Source organism: Corvus hawaiiensis, chromosome 24 (assembly GCF_020740725.1).
Source record: "Corvus hawaiiensis isolate bCorHaw1 chromosome 24, bCorHaw1.pri.cur, whole genome shotgun sequence".
Lineage (NCBI taxonomy): Eukaryota > Metazoa > Chordata > Aves > Passeriformes > Corvidae > Corvus > Corvus hawaiiensis.
Window position 1 is genome coordinate 6,380,287 of NC_063236.1, and position 22,373 is coordinate 6,402,659.

Here is a 22,373-nt window from a genome sequence, read left to right on the forward strand (position 1 = left end):
TGCAGGACGATGCCCGGCAGCTGTTCGTGCTGGCAGGGAGCGCGGAGGAGGGAATGATGACGGCTGAGCTGGCTGGAGTCATCAAACGGCTCTGGAGAGACCCTGGAGTGCAGGCCTGCTTCAGCAGATCCAGGGAATACCAGCTGAACGATTCTGCATCCTAGTAAGGAACCATTAGCAGCTCCTGGGCTCTTCCCAGCTCCCAGCATGGTGCAGAAGGGGCCGGTGTGGCTGGAGCGGGGTGGGACTGGCTGGGAAGGTCCTGTCTGCGCTGGGCTGGGCTCACAGGGGGATGTGGTGCTGTTTGTCTTCCCTCTATGGAGCGTTGGGGAAAACCCCACATTCCTTGTTTTGTGCCTTGGTGAATTTAATCCTGGATGGTTTGGGTTGGGAGGGACCTTAGAGGTCTCGTTCCACCCCTGCCATGGGCCCGGACACCTTCTACTAGCCCAGGGTGCTCCAAGCCCTGTCCAACCTGGCCTTGGACGCTTCCAGGGCTGGGGCAGCCACTGCTGCTCTGGGCAGCCTGTGCCAGGGCCTCCCCACCCTCACAGGGAGGGATTTAATCTAATTTTGATAAATGTGATTTTTGACAAATGTGCTGGTTTCATGGAAGAAACTTGGCATCTTGTGTGAAGGTGGACATGAGCCCAGATGTGCCCAGGGGGACAAGAGGCCAAAGGCACCTGGCTTGGATCAGGAACATCCAGTGCCCGTCCAGCCGGACCATCCAGTGCCCGTCCCCTGCGCTGGGCATTGCTGAGGCCCCACCTCCAATCTTGGGGTCAGTTTTGGGTTTCTCATGACAAGAAGGACATTGAGGGGCTGGAGCGTGACCAGGGAAGGGAACGGAGCTGGGGAAGGGTCTGGAGCCCCAGGAGCAGCTGAGGGAGCTGGGAAAGGGGCTCAGCCTGGAGCAAAGGAGGCTCAGGAGGGACCTTGTGGCTCTGCACAAGTCCCTGACAGGAGGGGGCAGCCGGGGGGGTCGGGCTCTGCTCGCAGGGAACAGGGACAGGAGGAGAGGGAATGGCCTCAGGCTGGGCCAGGGGAGGCTCAGGTTGGACATCAGCAGGAATTTCTGCATGGAAGGGGCGCTCAGGCCTTGGCAGGGCCTGCCCAGGGAGGTTTGGGGTTCCCATCCCTGGAGATGTTCATGGAACAACTGGAGGTGGCACTCAGTGCTCTGTTCTGGTCTGGTGACAACGTCAGTGGTTGGACTCGATGATCCTGGAGGTCTTTTCCAAGCTCAGTGTTTCTGAGATTCTGTGGAAGTGGCAAGTTCTCAGCTGTGTCACCTCCATTGTCCCTGCACAGGGGAGCAACACTCCTAAAACTTAAACTGCCACTTTCCTGACATTCAGCAATTTCCGAAATGGGATCTCCTCACCTGGCAGGTCAATATTCCCAGTTTTCTCCTTACAGCTTTCCCTTTCCTCCTGTCCCTATGCCTGGCACCTCACAGGCAATGCTGTCTCTAAACTGTTCTGATTCTAAAATCTTCTTGTCCTGGTCCTAAAATCAACACAGCTGTAGAACACCTGGAAGGTTCCAAGTAGATAAACAGGCTGCTAATGGAATTTTTGATGAAATGCCTGATCTTTTTCCAAGGGCAGGTTAGTGCAGGAAAGGGAAATTGTTTCTTTAATGAGTAAAACAGTTGTTGGGTTTTTCCCCTCTTTTCTTTTTAAACTCACATTCTTGGTGTCTCTACAACAAATATTTGACACCCTGAAAGGTGATCTTGGGGTTCAGCATTTCTAGCTGAAAACTCGTCTCAATTTAAGCTTTAAACCTTGGAAAAATGAGTTGGGAAGAGCATTGTGGAGAAGCTTTAGCTGTGCCACAGCTCACTGCCTGCAGGGTTTTGCTGTTCAGAGCATATTTAAGCTTGAAAATAAGGCAGAATCCTTCTAAATTTGCAGCACCTTGGCAGGGGTTTGTATCAAGGGAAGGGCTGACAGGAGACTTCTTGGATTTGTGCATGCCTTTGCAGCAGGAAAGGAGGAAGGCCAGGTTCCAAGGGAGGGAAGATTGATGAGGAGGGGGAAAGGAAGGAATGATTTAATGGAAAGATGTGAAGAAGAGGAGGAAAGATGAAGGACTTGGGCAGAGAGCAGGAATGGAGCTGAAGGAGGAACCTTGGTGTGCGTCTGGATGGCTTTGGAAGAGGAGGAGGATGAAGGCAGCTGGAGAAAAGGAGCAGATGGGGAAAAGAGGGTGTTACCCTGCTTTTGTAGGTACCTGCTTGACCCAACTGCCTTCCAGGGGTGGGATTTTGGAGGGTTCTTCCCGTTTCTGGATATTTGCCACCCACCCATGTCCAGGTGCAGGTGTGGCTGCTGCCAGGAGCTGGCACAGCCTGGGATGGGGACATTGCACCCGGGATGAGCCACCCAGGCATTTCCTGAGAAGTGCCCCAGAAAATTCAGCTTCCTGTCCCAAAACCACAGGAAGTTGCACCAAACAAATGTTATTGTGCATCTGTAGCTCGGCAACTTCGTGGTTGGGAAATGCTGCCAGTGGGTTCATTTCTTCACAGCAAGTTCATGCTGGTAAAGGGCTGGATCTTCCACCGGACTTGCAGAATTCCCTGGGTTTTCCTTCCCCTCAGCACATGGCTCCTGACCTGCCTTATCTCTTGTGTTCCCCAATTAATTTCCTTCTCCACGCTTAGAATCATGGAATATCCTGAGCTGGAAGGGACCCACAAGGATCATCAAGTCCAACTCCTGGCCTTGCACAGGACATCCCCAAATCGCACCCTGTGTTTGAGGGGATTTTGTTCCATGGATGAGAGCATTGTCCAAATGCTCCTTGGGCTCTGTCAGCCTTGAGGCTGTGACCATTGCCTGGGGAGCTGTTCCAGTGCCTGACCACCAGGGATGGATGTCCTGCATCCCTTTTTGTGCTGGGATGATGTAGGCTTTGTCCCACTTCTCTTGGGAATTTCACTTCCCTGTTCCTTTCATTATCTCCTGCAAACAGCACTGAAACCTCAGGGTGAGCAGCCATTAAATCCATGCCCCATTTGCTGGTTTTCCAGCTGAAATCCAGTTTTGTGCTGTGCTTCCAGACCAATTCTGGCTCCGCATCAGATTCTGGGGCTGAGACACGTGGAATGGAGGAAGAGAGGAACAGACAAGTAACTGCTTGTGAAAATCAGGTGGCATCAAGAGCAGGGGTGTTGTGGCAGAGAGCTGAGCATTTCAGCAGGGAATTGTTCCAAAAATTCCCCTTCCTGCTGTTTCCTGCATCACTGAGCCCTTTCCCTTGTGCAGGCAGAGATCCTGCCTGTCGGAGCACTGCCCTGGCAGGCCGGAGGTGGTGTGGGAGGAGAGGGGGTGGAGGATAACACTAATCCAAACAATTTCTCCTGGAATCATAGTGTTTTCCATGTTTTCTTCCTTTTTCTTGTCTTAAAAAGAACACTTGAGTAGCTCCTGGTCCAAGCTGTTGATGTGGAAATGCTCAGTGCCTTTCCCAGCACAGTCTGCTAAAGCCCCCTGGAGCCACCCTGGGTTTTATGGAATATTGCAAACATTTCTTTTTTTAACTCTCCTTTTTGCAACTTCCCATTTGTCTTTCCCTCTGACGTGAGCAGTGGCTCTGTGGCTCCCAGCTCCTGCCTCCAGCCAGGGCCGTGGAGAAGCATTTGGGACCTCTGTGCACAGCTGGGAAAGGGAACTTAAATCCAATCTCATTCCACTGGGCAAGGACACCTTCCACTGTCCCAGGTTGCTCTAACCCCATCCAACCTGGCCTTGGACACTTCCAGGGATCCAGGGGCAGCCCCAGCTGCTCTGGGCACCCTGTGCCAGGCCCTCCCCACCCTCCCAGGGAAGGATTCCTTCCCGATATTCCATCTAACCCTGTCCTCTGGCAGTGGGAAGCCATTCCCTCCTGTCCTGTCACTCCATGCCCTTGTCCCAAGTCCCTCTCCAGCTCTCCTGGAGCCCCTTTAGGCACTGGAAGGGGCTCTGAGGTCTCCATCCCTGGAGCCTTCTCTTCTCCAGGCTGAGTATTCCCAGCTCTTTCAGCCTGGCTCCAGAATCATGGAATCCCAGGATTAAGGGACCTTAAAACCCATCCCATTCCACCCCCTGCCATGGCAGGGACACACCTTCCACTATCCCAGGTTGTTCCAAGCCCTGTCCAGTCTGGCATTGGCCACTTCCGGGGATGGGGCAGTCACAGCTTCTCGGGGCATTCCATTCCAGGGCTTCACCACACTCACAGGGAGGAATTCCTTCCCCATATCCCATCTAAACCCCTGTTCAGGGTGCAGCAGGGTGAATGTGAAGGATATTTCCATTTCACACATCTCCAGATTTTCAAGATACTTGGAAATGTCACCAAGCACATAACGCTTTAAAGTGTTTTCGTTCCTAGTTTTGATACTTTTCCCAGAATTCAGGCAGATCCCAGCCTGTAGGTAATTATCTGCAGTCTCACGGGCAATTAGCACAGTTCCTGATCAGCCTTCATCTACTCCTGCAGGTCTCTTCGTGTTCCCAAATGCCACTTCTGGCCTGAATTCCCTGACATGATGCTGGATAAAACCTAGATTATTTCTAAGTGGGTTTTTTTCCTCCCCTCCTTTTCTCCCCTTCTCCTTTTCACCCCCTCCTTTTTTTCCCTCCTTCTCTTCTTCCCCCTCGTCTTTTATCCCTCCCCTCCTCTTCCATCCCCTTTTTTCCTCTCCCCTTTTTTCCCCCCCTCTTTCCCCCCCTTCCTCTTTTTCCCCTCCTCCTCTCCCTCCTTCCCCCCTTAAGGACTTTCAGAGCTATTTGTGCCTTTGAAATCCTTCCTCCTAGCACCAAAAGGAGTGAATTGTACGGGAAATCACCATTCCAAGGTTGCTGTGAGCAGGATAATGAGGGGAGGAGCTCTGTTATCTTCCTTGTCCACATCCCAGCGTCCCTGTCCTGCCATCGGTGCTTCCTAGAACTGTCTGGGTGTGGGATGAGACAGGACTGGAGCTGGCACGTTTCCTGATCAGACTGGAATTCCCAATACAGCGTGATCAGAGAGCTGGGAATGTACAGCCTGGAGAAGAGAAGGCTCCAGGGAGATGTTAGAGCTCCTTCAAGTACCTAAAGCTGGAGGGGGGCTTCAGCCAAGGGCCTGGAGTGACTCAACAAGGGGGAACGGCTTCCCACTGCCAGAGGGCAGGGATAGATGGGATATTGAGGAGAAATCCCTCCCTGTGAGGGTGGGGAGGCCCTGGCACAGGGTGCCCAGAGCAGCTGGGGCTGCCCCTGGATCCCTGGAAGTGTCCAAGGCCAGGTTGGACAGAGCTTGGAGCAACCTGGGATAGTGGGAGGTGTCCCTGCCCATGGCAGGGGTGGAAAGAGATGGGCTTTAAGGTCTCTTCCCACCCAAACCATCCTGGAATTCTGGGATTTGATGATCTCTGCACACATAGGTTGTCCCAGGAATGCTTGGAGAGTCAGCAGGACAAATGAGTGCCACTGTAGGTTTGATCAGCACTTTTTTGTACTCAGGACCTCATTTTAAGCATGAAAAAATAAGGAAAACAAACCTAAATTGGCTTTTTGGAAGCTTGTGGTGTTGAAGGATGAGGAATAGCTGGCTCTGTAAACACAGGGATCCAAGGGGGGAAGGAGAGATGCAGCCTCAGCATATGGAGGTGAAGGAGGTGGTGGGAAGGGATTGGAAATGTGTGGGATGAGGAGAGGCACAGCAAGGTCTGTGTTTGTTCTCAGAGCTGTTTGTGAGGGGTGTCTCTGACTGGGAGCAGTCTGACTGTGGCAGCCGGGGCCAGCAGTCACTGGGAGCAAGGAAATTCAGAGTGTGCTTTTCCAGCTTTTTGGAGTGTCTTTTTCAAGTTCCACTTAATCTGAAATATAAGTGGCACTAGCTGGGCTCCGCAGCCTGGATTTTTGGGAGGACAGAGCTGCTTCCTCTTCCCACACTTGGCAGGGCTTCCAGGGTTTCCCAGAAATCCCCTTTGCTGGGTTTTCCAGCTGCTTATCTTTCTGTGGGATTTGCCCTTTAGATCTCCCTGGAATTAGTCTGGCAAAATTTATTGTTTCAGGCAGCACCACTGAATCTGATACACCTTATTCCCTGATCGAGTTTGTTTGGTGGGAGTTTGCCAGATCCATTCCCTCCTCCCTGGCTGCTCCAAAAGCCTGAATTAGGAATTACACCCTTTTCAGTGCCCAAACTTCCAACTGACTGTTGGGAGCAGGTGCTTTATAGCTTCAGCTTGGGCTTGGCAGTGGTGGGATAAGTTGGACTCTATCTTAAAGGTCTTTTCCAACCCAAATGATTCCATGATTTATCACATCGGTGGTGTGACCTGTACCAAAGCCAGGCTTTGAGGAGCTGCTGGGTCAGTTCTTAGCATTCCCACTGGCTTTTGATCCATTGCAGCTCAGATCAACTTAAGCTGGTAGGAGAGAGAGAGGAGAAAAAAAATCTGTGCATGTGACTTCCTCAGCAGAAATATTCCTTGGTAGAAGCTCTGGAAGGTAAATACCTTCCAATTCGTGTTTTACTAAACCGAAACTAAAGCCAGGCTCAACCCTGGTCACAGAGCAGCTCAGACCTGCCGTCCCTTTGGAGCTGAGGGAGGGATGAGAGGACTGGCTCTTCCTGCACTAAATCCACTCTCAGATGCCAGCTCTGTGGGAAAAGCCCCGTGGCACCGGGCAGGTCCTGGCAGATCATTGGGATCTGGGGTTTAGAAACAAGGCAGGGCTCTGCAAATCCTGGCAGTCCTGGCCAGGAATGTGCTGGAGCTGGTGGAGGAGGGATGTGTTGCTGGGGTTCCTAGCACAGCTTCCAGGCACATGGGAAGAAGCGATTCCTGGCTGACAATGGATCTGTGATAATAATGTGTGTTCTGGGAGGGTTTATTACACCCATCAGAGCCCTCGTGCCCCTGAATCCTCCCAGTGACACAGGGCTGTGCTGATTAAAACCTGCTCTGGAGAAAGAGTAAGGCCTGTGCCATCCCAGCAGAGCTGTAGGATCCCTGTCATCTTTGTGAAAGCAGGAGGCTGAGCCTGGAGGGAAGATGAGCTCAGAGGTGTTGCTGGCTGGAGTGGGATTTCTGATCCCGCTGGGGATCATCTATGCCTCGTGCCGGTGTGCCTGAGAGCTGAACTCCAAGAGGAATGTGCTGGGGCTGGAATTAGCTGGGGTCTTGATGGGAAAATTGCTGCAAGGATGTGGCTTCTTCGGGGCTGTATCCTCAGAGAGTGTTGTGTCAGCTTGTTGGGGAAGGAGGTGACTGGATCTGCCTGGTTTGGGATGGTTTTTAAGGCTTCATCCCTCCCTCCCGGCTCCTTTGACGCATCCCTGCCTTTAACAGCAAACCCTTGGATTTATTGCCTTGTGCTTTGAAGCGAGAGACCTTGACTGTGGATTGCCCTGGGAAATCCAGCCCTGGCACGGCTCTGCATTCCCTCCCTGCCCTCCCCAGCCAGCTCAGCTCCACCAGCACCACCTCCAAGGTCATCCAGGGAGGGGTTAAAATCCCCAAACCCCCAAAACATCCCTCAGGACAGCCCAGGGGGGTTGTTTGCTTCCATGGCTGTGCTGTGTGAGGGAGATAAATAAATTCTGTGCTTTGTTCTGCAGTTTATAAAAGATTCATGGTGAGACAGCCGACTAAAAAAAGCCTCTTGTGTTGTCTCTTCTGGTTTAGTTACCTAAATGACTTGGATAGAATATCCCAGCCGACCTACATTCCCACTCAGCAGGATGTGCTGCGGACCAGAGTGAAAACTACAGGAATCGTGGAGACTCACTTCACCTTCAAGGACCTGTATTTCAAGTGAGTGAGGGGCTCTGCCCGTGCCCCGTGCTGGGGGGACATCCCACACTTGCTCCTGGTTTAACTGTCCTCCTTCCCTCCGTTATCCCTCTCCGCTGGCGGCGCTCACTGGAGAGACCGGTTTGACTTTGATTTGCCTTCTGTTCTTTTCAGCTGCTTTTATGTTGGAATCGCAGACACAGGTACTGACTGCTCGTTTCCAGGATCCAATCCCAAAAATAATACTAAAAGGACACTGACTGGAGTTTGAGTTTGAGTTTAACCCTTTCCTCGGAGCAGAGGAACCGAGGCGTGCCTGCAGCCAGGCTGTGGCTCCGGGATGCATGGTGTGCTCCATGTGTTCCTCTTGGAATTGCCAGCCTGTGCCTGGCACTGCAGGGGCTGGGACTTTCCTGTCCCCTCTGCTGATCCAGTCCCTGCCAGGCTGTGGATCCAGCCTGCTCCTGGCAGTGTCCCTTTACATGTCACTAACGAGCTTCCTCTAACCTCAGAGCGGCTCCCACTGCCTCCGTATGCTGAGGCTGCATCCCTCCTTCCTCACCTTGGATCCCTGTAGCTCCCCTTCCTGCTGCTTAGGAATTCCTCGCTTCAGATCCCACGTGTGCTCCTGACAAGCAGCTGGAGCCCCAGGGCACTCCAGTGCCGGAGGCTGGGTGTAGGACAGCGCAGTGCCTGTGGCTCAGCCCCATTCCCTCTGTCTGTGCCAATGGTTTGGAGCCTTTCCTGTTCGTGTTCCTGAAAAGCATTTGTTGGCTTCTTTATAAATGGGCTGTGAAACACTCTGATGGAGTTGCAGCAAAATCCAAGGGTTTTAACAGGATCCCAGACTGGTTTGGATTGGAAGGGATCTTAAATCCCATTCAGTCCCACCCCTGCCATGGGCAGGGACACCTTCCACTGTCCCACATTGCTCCAAGCCCCGTCCAACCTGGCCTTGGATGCTTCCAGGGATCCAGGGGCAGCCACAGCTGCTCTGGGCACCCTGTGCCAGGGCCTCCCCACCCTCACAAGGGAGAATTCCTTCCCAAGATCCCATCTAACCCTGCCCTCTGGCAGTGGGAAGCCATTCCCTGTGTCCTGTCCCTCCAGGACCTTGTCCCAAGTCCCTCTCCAGCTCTCCTGGAGCCCCTTTAGGTACTGGACTCTCAGGTTTCTCTGGAGCCTTCTCCTTCCCAGCTCTCCCAGCCTGGCTCCAGAGCAGAGGGGCTCCAGTCCTTGGAGCATCTCCATGGTCTCCTCTGGAGAAGGAAACCTTTGCACAGTTTTTGGGAGAGCAGCATTTTGGCTTCTGAACTGTGCAATTTAAGAACATTTTTAACAAAAATGCCAAAATACTCAGCATCATCGATTTATTTATGCAGCTTCTGGTCCATCCAAGGAATAACTTGTCTTCTCGTGGTGATGGATCAGGATTAGCATCTCCAGTGTGTTCCTTTAATCATCTCCACCCTCCTTCCTGATCCCACCCGGAGCCATCGATCATGTGCAGGGCGAGGTGCTGTCCTGGAGGGATTTGCTCCACAAAGGGAAGCATTAATCCTTGGGAAACCCTGGTGCTGCCAGCTCTGCCTTGATATTCCATCTCAGCCATTAATAATGGGATGGGGAAGCTGCAGTGACTGGAATTGGGATGAGCTGAGTTGTCAGGGATGCTCTTCCTTCATGGATCTCTCTGTGCTAACGGCAAATGATTCCAGCCATGTAAATATCCTGGATCCTCACAGAGATTTCCATCTTTCCTTCTAGACCAGAGGGTTAAATAGGAGATGGGAGTTAGTTCAGTATCATTAAATTCCCCCCTGGACAGCTCCTTGTCTGCTCTGGGAACAAATCAATATCTATGACTTAATAACTCAGATATTAACTTGATTTAATTAAATCCCAATCCTGGGCTTTCATCAAAATATTTGGATGAGCAGGGGGCTGGAACTACCTGTGACACAAATTCCTATTTAATTAGAAATTAATTTAATTTTTACAGAAATCCCGTAAGCAGCTGCACAGCCTTTAACCTCCAGTACCTCAGATTATTTTTTAATACATGAAATTATTTCTTAACCCCATTAATTTCTTCCTGGGTCCCAGCAGGAGCTTGCAGGTGTAGCGTGTTCCCGATAATCCATTTCCCTGGAAGCGCTGTGAGAAGGTGTTTGGAGTCCAGTCAAGCAAATGGGTTGTTGCTAAGGAAATAGGAGAGAGAACAAAATCAGCAGAGCTCTGGATGGTAGCTTCCAGTTCTTCCTGCTGAAAACCAGAGTCGTGGAATGGTTTGGCTTGGAAGGGATGTTAAATCTCATCCGGGGACACCTGGAACCAGACAGGCAGGGACACCTTCCACTAGCCCAGGTTGCTGCAAGCTCTATCCACCCTGGCTTGAAAGAAAATAGAGAATTCTGATTTAAAATCCCCTCTCCCAAGATGGGAATTTTAAAACCCCCTTTCCTGAGGGAAGCTCCTGAAACCCTGCGTGTTCCCAACCTGCTGCTCAGCCTTCCCCATCCTTGGGAACGCCACGGGGGCCAGGCAGGAGGGGTGTGCTCAGCTCCTGAGCTGCTTCTTCCGCCTCTGCCAGGATGTTCGACGTGGGAGGGCAGCGCTCAGAGCGGAAGAAGTGGATCCACTGCTTCGAGGGAGTGACAGCCATCATTTTCTGCGTGGCCCTGAGCGACTACGACCTCGTGCTGGCTGAGGACGAGGAGATGGTGCGTGATGTGGGGTTTATGGCTGCATGGAAGGGAGCTGGGAGCATCCTAGCTCCATCCTGCAGCAGGCTGGAATGTTCCTGGCATATTCCTCCTGTTAAATTGTCTGAGAGCTGCAAGGACAAGCACTCCTTGGATCAGCCGGTGGAATCTTGCCCCACAAAGTGATAAACACAACCCATCAATGAGGTTTTCCACTGTCCTGGTTGCTGGGAGGTGCCTGGAGTTGTTCTCATGGCTTGTTCCCTACGTGTGAGTCACTCCAGGAAGGAACAGGAGGAGGTGACTTGTCCCCCTGTGCTCCTCCTGGGGCAATGGCAGCGAGGATGTGGCGGTGACACCCCAATTTTGAGTCTGGCCTGTGCAGCAGATCCTCTGTCCCCCATCCCACCCTTCCCTAACATCTCTCCCATTGGATTTCTTTTTCCAGAACCGGATGCATGAGAGTATGAAACTCTTTGACAGCATTTGTAACAACAAATGGTTCACAGACACCTCCATCATCCTCTTCCTGAACAAGAAAGACCTGTTTGAGGAGAAGATTAAGAAGAGCCCACTAACGATCTGCTACCCGGAGTACACAGGTAGGCCGGGAATGAGTGAGTCAGAGCCTTACACAGCCCAGAATCAGTTACAAACTTTTCCCCCAATTCCTTGCCTGTGTCTCCTGGACAGTGTCTCTGGCCTGTTCAGTGGGCACCAGGTAGCTTGTTTTCTTGGAAGAGCTGTGCTTGGAAACAACCTTTGTCCTTCCCTGGAATATGAACCCCAAAGTGTTGCGCTCCAGCAAATCGAGGTCACTCCTCCTTTTCCACACCTTACTGGGACAATAATTCCATTTAAATTCAGTTTTGGAGGATGTGGAACTTAACCACATCCTGCTCTGGCTCCTGTCCACCCTGGAGTGTCCGTGTTTGGCGTGGATTCTTCTGGAGCCCATGCCTGCTGTGGTTCCACACAGGTGGAAGGCTTTACCTGGACACTGCTCGAGGCATTTACATGTTTAAAAAACCCTTCCAATCTCTTCAAACCTGTTGATTTCTTTGATTCCCAGAGAAGATGTGGATTCCCTGTCCCTGCAAGTGCTCCAGGCCAGGCTGGACAAGGCTTGGAGCAACCTGGTGTAGTGCAGGGTGTCCCTATTCATGGCAGGGGGTGAAATGAAATGGGCTTGAAGGTCCCTTCCAGCCCGTGATTCCCATGATTTGTCACTTTTGTGGAGCGTGGCTGTCCCAGCACACAGCAATCCCTGGATCCCATGTCCAAGGTCACTGCCCAGGAGCTGGGAATAGAGCTCAGATCTCCTAGAAGGAGTTAATGGTGGATTTGGATTTGTAGCTGGATAAGGCAGATGGTTGCAAGCAGTTTAATACGGACTTAAAAGCTCCCGTGAGCTGGTGGGCAAAGCCAGGGATCTTTTCCTTTCCAGGCTCCAACACGTACGAGGAGGCAGCCGCCTACATCCAGTGCCAGTTCGAGGATCTGAACCGGAGGAAGGACACCAAGGAGATCTACACCCACTTCACCTGCGCCACCGACACCAAGAACGTCCAGTTCGTCTTCGACGCCGTCACCGACGTCATCATCAAAAACAACCTCAAGGAGTGTGGGCTCTACTGAGAGGTAAATGCAGCTCCGGGTGTCCCGCTGGGAACGGCTCTCTCTGCTCCCTTCTACATTCCTGGTTTCCTTCCCAGTGTTTCTGCCTGGTGAGCCCCAGCCTCCTGCTGCCTCGTGGGGACAGCGACGAGCATGACCCAGGAGCAGGGAACACGTGGAATCCTGGAATTCTTTAGCACAATCTTCTGTCTTAGGGACCTTCTGTTGCTGTGGGATGTGGAATTAGGGCACAGTGAAGCCACGTAGTGGGAGTAGATCCTCCTGGCATCGTTGGACGGCGTGATCTCCGGGGTGTGCGGTGGATTCCAGCTGGATTCCAGACCTTGGATATGTAGCTTTCTCTCTTCCTTTGGTTAACAAGCCACCACTAGTCTGTTTTTAAGGTTATTTTTTTTTTCCATCGAGAAAACTATAACTTTACTAAACTTTATTTCTTTATTTGCAAACCTTGTTTTAAAAATAATAATAATTAAAAAAAAGCAACAAAAAAAAAATCACTTAACTATGCACATGTGAGCAGATCCTGCAGAAAATATTCCTCTTAGCAGGAATTCCTTGTTTTTAACACTTGCTATGGCCAGGATTTAATATTTCTGCAGCTACTAAGGGATCCTTAGAGCTTCGGCTTTTTTTCCATGTGTGATTTGTTACCATCCTGCACCCCCCCAGGCTTTGGGAAAGGCTCCTTGCAGCAGAAGGAGGGTTTAGGTTCTGTTTGAGGGTTTGAGCCCAGTTTTATGCCAGTATTGGAAGGGATTTGTGCTCAGCATAATCCTGGCTTGGTGGGAAGAGGAGCTGAGCCCTCGCTGGGGGGAAAACTGCTGCTCCCAAGCTCCCAAACCACTGATTCCTGTGCATTTTTTGGGATGAAAACGGTGGATTATTCTGTGCTGCCTTTCCCGTGGCCCTCCCTGCCCAGCCCTGTCCTGAGCATGCCTTTACTTTGTCTGTGTGGTGCCAAATCCCTGTTTCCCTATAGTGCCATCCCTAACCAGTCCTACATTCCTTTGCTGATCCATGATTGCATCCAGACTCTTCCCAGTTTGTCATGTGTACAGTTGGATCTGTTAGACTTGTTGGCAGTATTAAAATGGTGAGTAAAGCTTGTAGCCTTTTCTCCACTTTATTCTTCCTTTTTCCAGGAGCGTTCTCAGCTTTTGTGCTTTGCTGGAGAAGGAAAGGAGGAGCTTTGATGGGAATTGGGAATTACCTGGACAGGGAGGTTCCTCGTGCTTTATCACCTACCACTGCTCCCAAAGACTTGGGTCGTGCTGGCACAATTGGAACATGCCAGGAATCCCATTGCCCATGGGGTTATTGGCAGATGGATAATTACTGCTTATTTGTAGCCCAAACCTCACTGGCTGCTGTGAACCTGATGGGAATTCTGCTCTGGGTGCTTCTGCAGGATGGAGGTGGGACTGTTCTGAGAACACTTGGTTAGAAATCCAGGATGAATTCCCCAGGGAGGCTTGTGGGTGCTGGCAAGGAGAGCCCTGAGGGAGATTCCCTGTTCTAGAATCTTTTCCAAGCTCTCTGGTGCTGTGTCTGGTTAACAATTCCCTTCCAGCCACTTATGGGATAACTCATCCTTTCAACTCATCCAGGAGCTTCATCTCATCCAGGCGCTCTGGCCAGGAAGTTTTTTGGGATGGTGACCCCCATCCCACCCCCTAGGAGCCCAGCAGTGGCCATGGGGTGTTCCAGGTGAGATCCAGAGATCCATACACCCCCAGAATGGCTGCAAAGCATGTGAAATTTCCCTTGATCCAAGCTCTGGGACGCAGGAATGGAGCGAAGTGGAAGTGGGAGAAAGGAAGAACATCCACGTCATGCGTATTCTTTTATTGTGTTTTCCTACAGTTAAATGAAGCTGGATGGGAGATCTCTGCAGGAAACAAGGAGAGGATGGATACAGGGCTCATCTATGGATTATTTACAAACAGACAGAGCAAATGCAGCTCTAAGTAGCAGAACAAAAATCTTTCAAGTAACCATTTCCTCTTTATCCAGCCCATTCCTGGGCTGGAGTTGGGATTCCCTTCCCCAGCCCCTCCTGCCTGGGAAATTCCCTCCATGTAGGGCCCAAAACAACCCCAAAACCCCCTGATTTCTCCTGCCCAAGGGTTGAGGTTTGTTCCCAAGAAAGACTGAGGTTGGTTCCCAGAAGCGACTTGGAGGTAACTCAGCCTCCACTTTCCCCAGAAATTCCAGCCTGGATTAATCCAGCTTCGATCCAAGGGCAGGAATGGGTTGCAGAGGGATGGGCAAGGGGACAACATCTATCCTACCTCCCAAACTCCCTCATTATTCCTATTCCTGGCTGTGCTCTATGGTGTCAAACCTCCTGTAAAATGCCGAGAACAGGGGTTCTTCCTTGGAAAAAAAAAAAGAGGAAATGGCCATGAAAGGGAGCAGGAAGTTGAGCTTCAGCCCCTTCCTTGTTTGGGTTTGGAAGGAGGCGGATTTGGGCAGGTCATAGAAAAAGTGGGAGTGAGTGACGTGTGGTGGGGGTTGGTTCTTCCTTTGGCTCTGCTCAGCAGAACGGTGAGACGGGAATGTTTTCTTCTTCTGGGAGGGAGGGAGAGAGAACAGGGAGTTAAACACACCCAGGGAAGGGCTTAGAGGAGCAATTTTATGGAAACCAGGGACAAACTCAGGTGGGGTTCAGGGACTTGTGTCACCTCATCCCTGTGCCTTCCTCCATGGGGATGAGGATGGAGCATCCCGCTCCCCCCCCTTTCCAGGTGTCACCTTCTGGTGCCTCCTGCCTGCAGGGAACCTGCTTGAGGATTTTTTTTTTAAGCTTTTTCCTGCTTTTCTGTTAATATTCAAGGATAAGGGAAGCACCAGAGGTTCCCTGAAAAGCAAAGTGTCGGAGCCAGTGGCTGGGAGCTGTTTGGAAAGGGGGGAGAGGCGATGGAACTCCTGCTGCCGCTCAGACTAGTGCAAGAATTAGGATGATAAACCCTAATTAGGGTGATAAACCCTAATTAAAGTTTTAAGATGAGCTAAAAGGCTGAGAGCAGCAGAGTGTGCCTTGGGATATTCCCATCCGCTGAGCCTGGGCAGGTGGAATTGCAACAGGAGAGAAATAAAATGATTCCCTTTAGCTCAGGGGGAGGATTGGGGCTGGAATCTGTTGTTTTCATCACTCCATGTGCAAGGATGGGAATTGTCCATCTGAGCCCACCCCACTGTGGGATGAGACTGAATCCCATGGGAGCTCAGCACAGGGATGTGACCCCGTCCCTGGGCTAATGGCACCCCAGACTCCTCACTGCTCCCAGTCCATCCTCCCCTCCCCTACTCCTAGGATTTCCAGGATTTGATGGCAAAATCAGGTGGACCTACATCCCACACCCCACAATGCAGGATGGAGCCAGCTCTGAGCGTCCTCATCCCCCTCCCAGCCCTTTTTTTGGGATGGAGCCAGCTCTGTTCATCCTCATCCCCAGCTCTTTTTTGGGGGATGGAGCTGACTCTGCTCATCCTTATCTCCAGCCCCTTCCCCAGCCTTTTTTTCAGGGAGGATGGAGCTGGCTCTGCTCTTCTTCATTCCCTTCTCCCTTCCCCAGCCCTTTTTTTTGGGATGGAGCTGGTTCTGATCATTCCCTTCCTTTTCCTTTTTCCCTATCCCTTTTTTGGGGATGGAACCAACTTTGCTCTTCCTCATCCCCGTCCTCCTTCCCCCAGCCCTTTATGGGAGGGATCCAGGTCTGATCATTTTCATATCACTCCTCTTCCCCAGTCCTTTATGGGATGGAGCCAACTCTGCTCTTCCTTTTCCCCTTGCCCAGCTTTTTCTGGGATGGAGCTGGCTCTGCTCTTCCTCATCTCCCTCTCCTTCCCCAGTCTTTTCTGAGATGGAGCCAATTCTGATCATTCTCATCCCAGTCCCCTTCCCCAGCCCTTTATGGGAGGGATCCAGCTCTGATCATCTTTATCCTCCTCCCGTTTTTTGTGGGATGGCCCTTTTTGTGATGGAGCTGATACCGATCATCCTCCTCTTCATCCCCTTTCCGTTTCCCAGTCCTTTTTCTAGGATGGAGCCAGCACTGCTCTCCCTCATCCCCTTCCCCAGCCCTTTTTGGGATGGAGCCAGCTCTGACCACCCTCCTCCCCTCTCCTGTCTCTATTTTCTGGCTCCAGCCTCCCTCCCATACCTGCTGGTGCTCAGAAGAGGCCGCAGTCCTTGAGGTTCTCTTTGATGATCACGTCTGTGACGGCGTCGAAGACGAACTTGACGTTCTGCGTGTCTGTGGCACAGGTCATGTGGCTGTAGATCTCCTTCACGTCCTTCCGCATGTTGAGATCCAGGAATTGGGTCTTGATGTAATTCCCTGCGTCCTCGAACGTGTTGGGACCTGTGGAGGGAGGGAATGCTGCTGAGCTGCTCCCATGGGGGAGTGTTGGAGGGAGAGAAGGGTTGAGAGCTGTCCATGCGTAGCACAGAACTCCTTTTTACCCCATTTCCGTTCTTCCAAACACCTTCCCGAGGCCACATCTGTCCTCTCCTCAGCTCCAGCCTCCAAGGGTTTGACTTGCCACCCCAGAGCAGGATGGAGCTGGTTCATCCTCATGTCCTGCCCTTCCCCAGCCTTTTTTTTGGGATGGAGTCAGCTCTGATCCTCCTCATCCTCATCCCATTCCCCACCCCTATTTGGGATGGAGCTGACTCTGGTCATCCTCGTCCTCATCCCTTTCCCCTTTCCGTTTTTTGGGATAAAACTGGCTCTGATCCTCCTCATCCTCATCCCCTTCCCCAGCCTTTTTTTAGGATGGAGCCAATTTCCATCATCCTCATCTCCCCTTCCCCAGCCCCATCACAACATATCCCAAAACCGAGTTGCCAGATCTGTGCTGGGACCACGCAACTCCGCAGCCCCTGGTTTGGGGGGTCTCGAGGAGGAGGGGTAAGGCCAGGAAGCTCTGGGCTCACCATCGTACTCCGGGAAGCAGATGCTGAGGTGGACTTTCTTGATCTTTTCCTCAAAAAGGTCCTTCTTGTTGAGGAAGAGGATGATGGAGGTGGCAGCAAAGAACTTGTGGTTGCATATACTGTTGAAAAGGTGCAGGGATTCATGCATCCGGTTCTGCAGGGAAGCAGATCGTCATGGATTGACACCCCCTTTGGGCCGCTGCAGCCCACCCCCAGCCCCCCATTCCCTAGAAAAGAGCTTTTCCCTGGTTGCTGCAGCAGCAGCTGGTCCTGCTGCCTGCCCAGTCCCTCCTGCCCACCCAAAATCATAAATCCAGGTGATGCTCAGGGTAGGGAGTGGCTCCGGTGCCTCCTGGGGTTGTCAGAAATGAAGGATTGTGGTGATTTCACTGGGAAAATTATCCATGGAAACCTCGCAGCCTGCAAGGAAGATGCTCAGTGAGCAGCACCATTGCAATCAGCAGGGGCATGCTCTTGATGGACCACGGCTTCTGGCCGCTATCCACAGTTTTGGAAAGGAGCTGGGAAAAGGAAAAGCTCCAGTTTCAGAGCAGATGTTGAGTTCTTTGTTTGCTGCTGGGTCATCCTGAGGGAATGAGGATCCATCCAGGCAGAGCCAAGTTCAGTGGGAGGTTTTTCTTTATATAAGGGGGATTCCTCCATCTGTGGGCAGCAGGTGGGTTCTCCAGGGATGGTTTTCCCTCATCCAGCTTCCCCTCACAGCAGCTTTTCTGTATGCAGAGCACCAGCTCTGCCCAAATCTTGCCCTGTCCCACAGTGGGTGAGCATTCCAGCCTCTCCCAAGGGCTTCCATGGGAAGGGTGCTCTCCTTCTGCACGTGGTTGAGGAAGGGCTGCGAGCTCCTGCCTGGCCATGGCAGGGCCCAGGGATAGCAGATCCTGACCCAGCTTCAGGAGAAGGTATTTGGATCCCAAGGAGCAGCCATGGGACCATGGGAGGAGATGCCAGGGACAAGCTGCTCCTGCTGTCCTCATCTTCACCCCTTCTCTCTTGTTTCTTCAAAGAAAAACCCATTATGGGGCTTCCGTGTTCTTTCTCTCCACATCTGTGCCCTCCAAGCTGCTTTCCCAGGGCTCTGCTGGTGCATCCCTCACTGGACGCTCTTTGGTTCATGTCCCTGTGCCTCCACACTGGGAGAGTGGGAGCTGCCCTCCTTACCTCAGAGGGCACAGCGAGGCACGAGGTGCCTTAGGACCAGGTTTTCCTTCATCCCAGCCGGTTCCTGGCTCTTCCTGCCCTTCCCTTTGGCTTTGCTCCAGCTGACTGGCTGTGTGGCCATTCTCTGGTGGCTCTCAGGATGTGCTCAGGAGCACTTAGGGGTTTTCTCGTGGGCAGACCCATGGATTCGTGGCCCAGAGGAAGCACAGACACCTTTACTGGGCACAGCTGGGTGGGAACCAGCTCCCTCCTGCATCTCCCACACCTTTCCTGGATCACCCAGAGCATCTGATAGTGCAGAGTGTTGTTCCTCCCTCCCCACAGCCCCCTTGGAGCTCCCTGTTCCTCTCCCCCTTGGCTCCCAGTGCCTCCAGGACCCCGACCCACCACTTCGTCGTCCTCCACCAGCACCATGTCATAGGCGCTCAGGGCCCCGCAGAAGATGATGCAGGTCACCCCCTCAAAGCAGTGGATCCACTTCTTCCGCTCTGAGCGCTGCCCTCCCACGTCGAACATCCTGGGGAGGGGACAAGGATGAGGGGGACACCCACACACCTGGTCCTGACACCCCCCATGTGACGGTCCCAGCACCACATCCTCGGGGGAGCAGGAATCACCACCCGTGGGAGAGTGTTGGTGGTCCCTCGAGTGTCAGGGTCATCCCAAAATCCCTCCCCGCCATCAGGGCTGGGGGGAATCATGGAGGAGTGGTCATGGAGGTGCGGGAGGCTCCCACCCACCTGAAATTCAGGTCTTTGACAGAGAACTTGGTCTCGATGATCCCCGTGGTCTTCACTCGGGATCGCAACACATCCTGCTCGTTGGGGAGGTAGTTGGGGGCTGTGATCCTGTCCAGCTGGTTCAGGTAACTGGGGGGACAGGAAGGGGCGTGACCTGCTGCCAAGGGGCTGCCCATGTCTCCCCCTTCCCCCGGATTTTTGGGGATGGCTGTGGGGCTGAGCTCTGCCAAACACTGGGACTCCAGGGTGGTGACATCCCTGGGGGAGCTGGGGGACACCAAGGGTGGTGGGGCTGCAGGCCAGTGGCGCTTTTGGGATGGGGGATGGCACTGGTGGGGTGGAAAATGACACCAGTGGGATGGAGGATGGCACTTTTGGGATGCAGAATGGCACCAGCTGGATGAAGGATGACACTGGTGGGATGGATGATGGTGCTGGTGTGATGAGGATGTAGGACAGCACTGATGGAATGGAGGACAGCAGCAGTGGGATGGAGAATGGCACTGGTAGGATGGAGAAGAGTACTGGTGGGATTGGGGAATGGTACTGGTGGGATGGGGGATGATATTGGTGGGATGGACGATGACACTGGTGGGATGAAGACTGGCAGGCTCGGGGTATTCCCAGGAGCAGATTTTGCCAGGCTGGGTTGGAAGCAGCCATGAGCTGCCGGGAGGTGCCCAGGCTGGGCCCTGTTGTGCCCGCTGTGTCCCCACTCACTACGCGGCTGAGTCGTTGAGCTGATACTCGGCGGCGCGGTCGAAACACGCCTGAACCCCCCCGTCCTTCCACAGCTTCTTGATGCAGGAGACCAGCTCAGGGGGCATCGTGCCCTCCTCAATGGAGTCAGCCAGGTTGAAGAGCAGCCGGCCTTCATCCTGCCAGAGGGACCTTTGTCACCAACCCTCCCGTGGCCGCTGTCCCCCCAAAGCGCCCTTGGGACTGGGGGGACAACATGGGGCCGCTATGGACCCTGGTTCCAGGGGCAGCCCTGGCCCCACGTTGTGGGGTTTGGGGGAACAGGGACACCACCCCGACTGACCGCGCAGGAGGACTCGGCATAGTCGATGCCCAGTGTGGACATGGCGCGGACGATGGCCAGGATGGACTGGAGGATGTTCCCGTAGATGACGGCCTTGAACTCCATGCACTCCTCCTCCGTGTAACCATCCTGGTGGATGATCCTGGCAGGCACAGCGGCCTCAGCCCCAAACCAGGACATCCCCTCTGGGGTGGGAATCACCACCCCACACTGGGAATCACAGGTGCCACCACCAGGTGCCATGGAGGGGGTGACCGGGGGTCCAGCCACCCCATGTCCAAGAGCTGGTGGCTTCCCCCTCCCCAGTCTGGCTCAGGCCATACTCACTTCATCTGCTTCACGATGGTGCTCTTCCCTGACTCTCCAGCCCCTGGAAAAGGGTGGGAGGGACACCTTAGTGCCCATCAGGGCCTGATGCCACAGTGATGGGCACCCCATGGGGACCAAAGCCACTGTCCCCCACCCGTCCCCTGCCTAGACACCCAGCCTGGCCTCTTCCCGCCACCATCATCCCCACACTCCTGTCACACATTGCACCCTGTGTGGGACCACAGCTTGGGGACCCCCAGGGTGGTGGGAACCTCCTGGGTGCAGGTCCCCCAGGTCCCACACCTCCCGCTCGCCGTGGGCAGTGCTGGCGATGCCTTTGGGGCTGTAAGCGGCTTAGGGCAGCACAGGAAGCTGCTTAGAATTAGGGTGTTAATCGCCTTGACCCCAGCCCCCCCACCCTGGATAAGGCCCCATTGCTGGCCCCTGCCCTGTGGAGTCACCCCCCTGCCCACAGGGTCACCCCCCTGCCCTGTGGGGTGCGGAGGGACCCCCAAAGAACCATCCCCTCCTGCCTGGCACCCAGCAGCAGGTTTTGGGGTGCTGGTGGCAGGAGCTCCCCAGGCTCTCACTGACCCCTCTGAGATGTGGTGCATCCCCGGTGGGACCCACTGTCTTGGTCCCTTCTCCCACCCCCCCACCATCCCCTTCGTGCCTGCCATCCCCAAGAGCTGATGCGACCTCCAGCCCTTCCCAGGGATAACCCTGGAGATGTCTGGGTGGGGGGACAGCCACTCCAGGCTGGTGGCAGCTTGTCCAAGGGGTACCAGGGACAGGGCAGGAGGAGCCCAGGGGGACGTGGGCTCCCTGTCCCCATCCCCATCCCCACATCCCCTCAGCCTCAATGAGGTGGAAACACAGGGACATCTCCTAGGAACGTCCCCTCCAGCCTTACCAAGCAGCAGCAACTTGACCGTCTTGGCCTCCTTATCTGCATCCTCCTGGAGCTTCTTCTCCAGCTCCTTGGACCTCTTGGCCATCTCCTTGTCCTCGGCACTGGCCCCACTCCCCATGGCTTCCTTCTCCTCCTCCAATAACTCCACAATCTCCTCTAGGTCCCCAGGCTTTTCCAGCTCTTCAGGGAGATAACAGGCACACCTCGGGGACGAGGTGGGCACTGAGAGTTAACCAGAAATTCCAAAAAAGACAAGCCAGGTACCCCACACCCTGATGTTGGGGTGCCCCAAGCCGGCAGCGCTCCGCGGTGGGTCCTTGCTGCTGGCTGCCCCCCGCTCTCTCCCTTAATTCCCCATGGATAACCTGATTTTTTTTGACGGTGGGATTTGGGGACTTTTTATCTTGCCATGTGACCCAGGAAATCCAATTAGCCCAAGATGGCAAAGATTAGGGCTCAGGGAGAAAAAAAAGACGGAGCATCTCAGGGAGGTGGTCAGGGGGCTTTACATAAGGGGCGGCATCAGCGTGACACCCTGTGCCTGTGGGGATTCGTCCCCTGGGGTGACTTGGGAAGTGGGGATCACTTTGGGGCTCCCTCATGTCTGTGGGACTGTGATCCCACTTTTGGGGGGCATCGAGGATGGGATCAGCCCCTGGCTGTGTGTGTCCCCCGCCCCTGGGTGCTCTGGAGTGGTGGCAGGGGACTGGGTGGTGACAGAGGGACAGGATGGTGGCAGGGGGGTGATGGCAGGGGGACGGTGGCACTGGGGGATTCCTCCTGCAGGGAAAAGGGAGCTAATTACCCCCGGGGGTGGGGAACGAGGCCCCCTAATCCTGCCTCGCTGGGTGCCGCCCTCCCGCTGCCTAAGATCTTTAATGGGATCGTGGCTCAGCCCTCCTTCTCCTCCTCCTCCTCCTCCCGGGCTCAGCACCCCCCTCCCAGCCCATCCCCCAGCCCAGCAGGCCCCCCCAAACCCCGGGGCACGGGTGGGTGCCTCCCCTTTCTCCTACGAAGCTGGTTTCAGGTGGGCACCGCAGGGGGATCCCCCCGCCTCGGGGTGGGCTTTGGGACCCCCAAAAGTCCTGCGGGGTCCCCGATGTTTGGGTTTAAGGTGTC

At 53.8% G+C, this 22,373-nt stretch overlaps 2 protein-coding genes across 3 annotated transcripts in view; one reads left to right on the top strand and one right to left on the bottom strand.

Annotated features, from left to right (window-relative positions):
* GNAI3 (G protein subunit alpha i3) overlaps positions 1-13,238 on the top strand; it is a 28,726-nt gene extending 15,488 nt beyond the window's left edge. Inside the window, exons 4-9 of one of the 2 annotated variants that reach the window (XM_048327874.1) lie at positions 6-163; positions 7,679-7,807; positions 10,380-10,509; positions 10,940-11,093; positions 11,939-12,132; positions 12,324-13,238. In XM_048327874.1, the coding sequence (XP_048183831.1) occupies positions 6-163; positions 7,679-7,807; positions 10,380-10,509; positions 10,940-11,093; positions 11,939-12,129 (762 nt within the window). In that variant the 3' untranslated portion in view covers positions 12,130-12,132; positions 12,324-13,238. Of the gene's footprint in view, positions 1-5; positions 164-7,678; positions 7,808-10,379; positions 10,510-10,939; positions 11,094-11,938; positions 12,133-12,206 lie in introns of both variants that reach the window. The other variant, XM_048327873.1, reaches the window with a different exon arrangement.
* A 721-nt stretch (positions 13,239-13,959) lies between these two features.
* GNAT2 (G protein subunit alpha transducin 2) lies at positions 13,960-21,624 on the bottom strand. The gene is made up of 9 exons (XM_048327877.1): positions 21,255-21,624; positions 20,360-20,402; positions 20,033-20,174; positions 19,711-19,868; positions 18,991-19,119; positions 18,638-18,767; positions 17,072-17,225; positions 16,296-16,496; positions 13,960-14,700 (listed from the first exon to the last, which is right to left on the bottom strand). Exons 1-8 carry the CDS (start codon positions 21,370-21,372, stop codon positions 16,306-16,308), a joined length of 1,065 nt encoding a protein of 354 aa, XP_048183834.1. The 5' UTR covers positions 21,373-21,624; the 3' UTR covers positions 13,960-14,700; positions 16,296-16,305.
* Positions 21,625-22,373: the final 749 nt, after the last annotated feature.

Excerpts from the sequence above, each read along its gene's own strand:
- GNAT2 (XM_048327877.1), bottom strand. The coding sequence starts at position 21,372 with ATGGGGAGTGGGGCCAGTGCCGAGGACAAGGAGATGGCCAAGAGGTCC. Across the intron at positions 20,175-20,359 it reads ACCATCGTGAAGCAGATGAA|GATCATCCACCAGGATGGTT; the intron begins GTGAGTATGGCC and ends TGTGCCTGCCAG. Across the intron at positions 16,497-17,071 it reads CTGCTTCCCGGAGTACGATG|GTCCCAACACGTTCGAGGAC; the intron begins GTGAGCCCAGAG and ends CTCCCTCCACAG.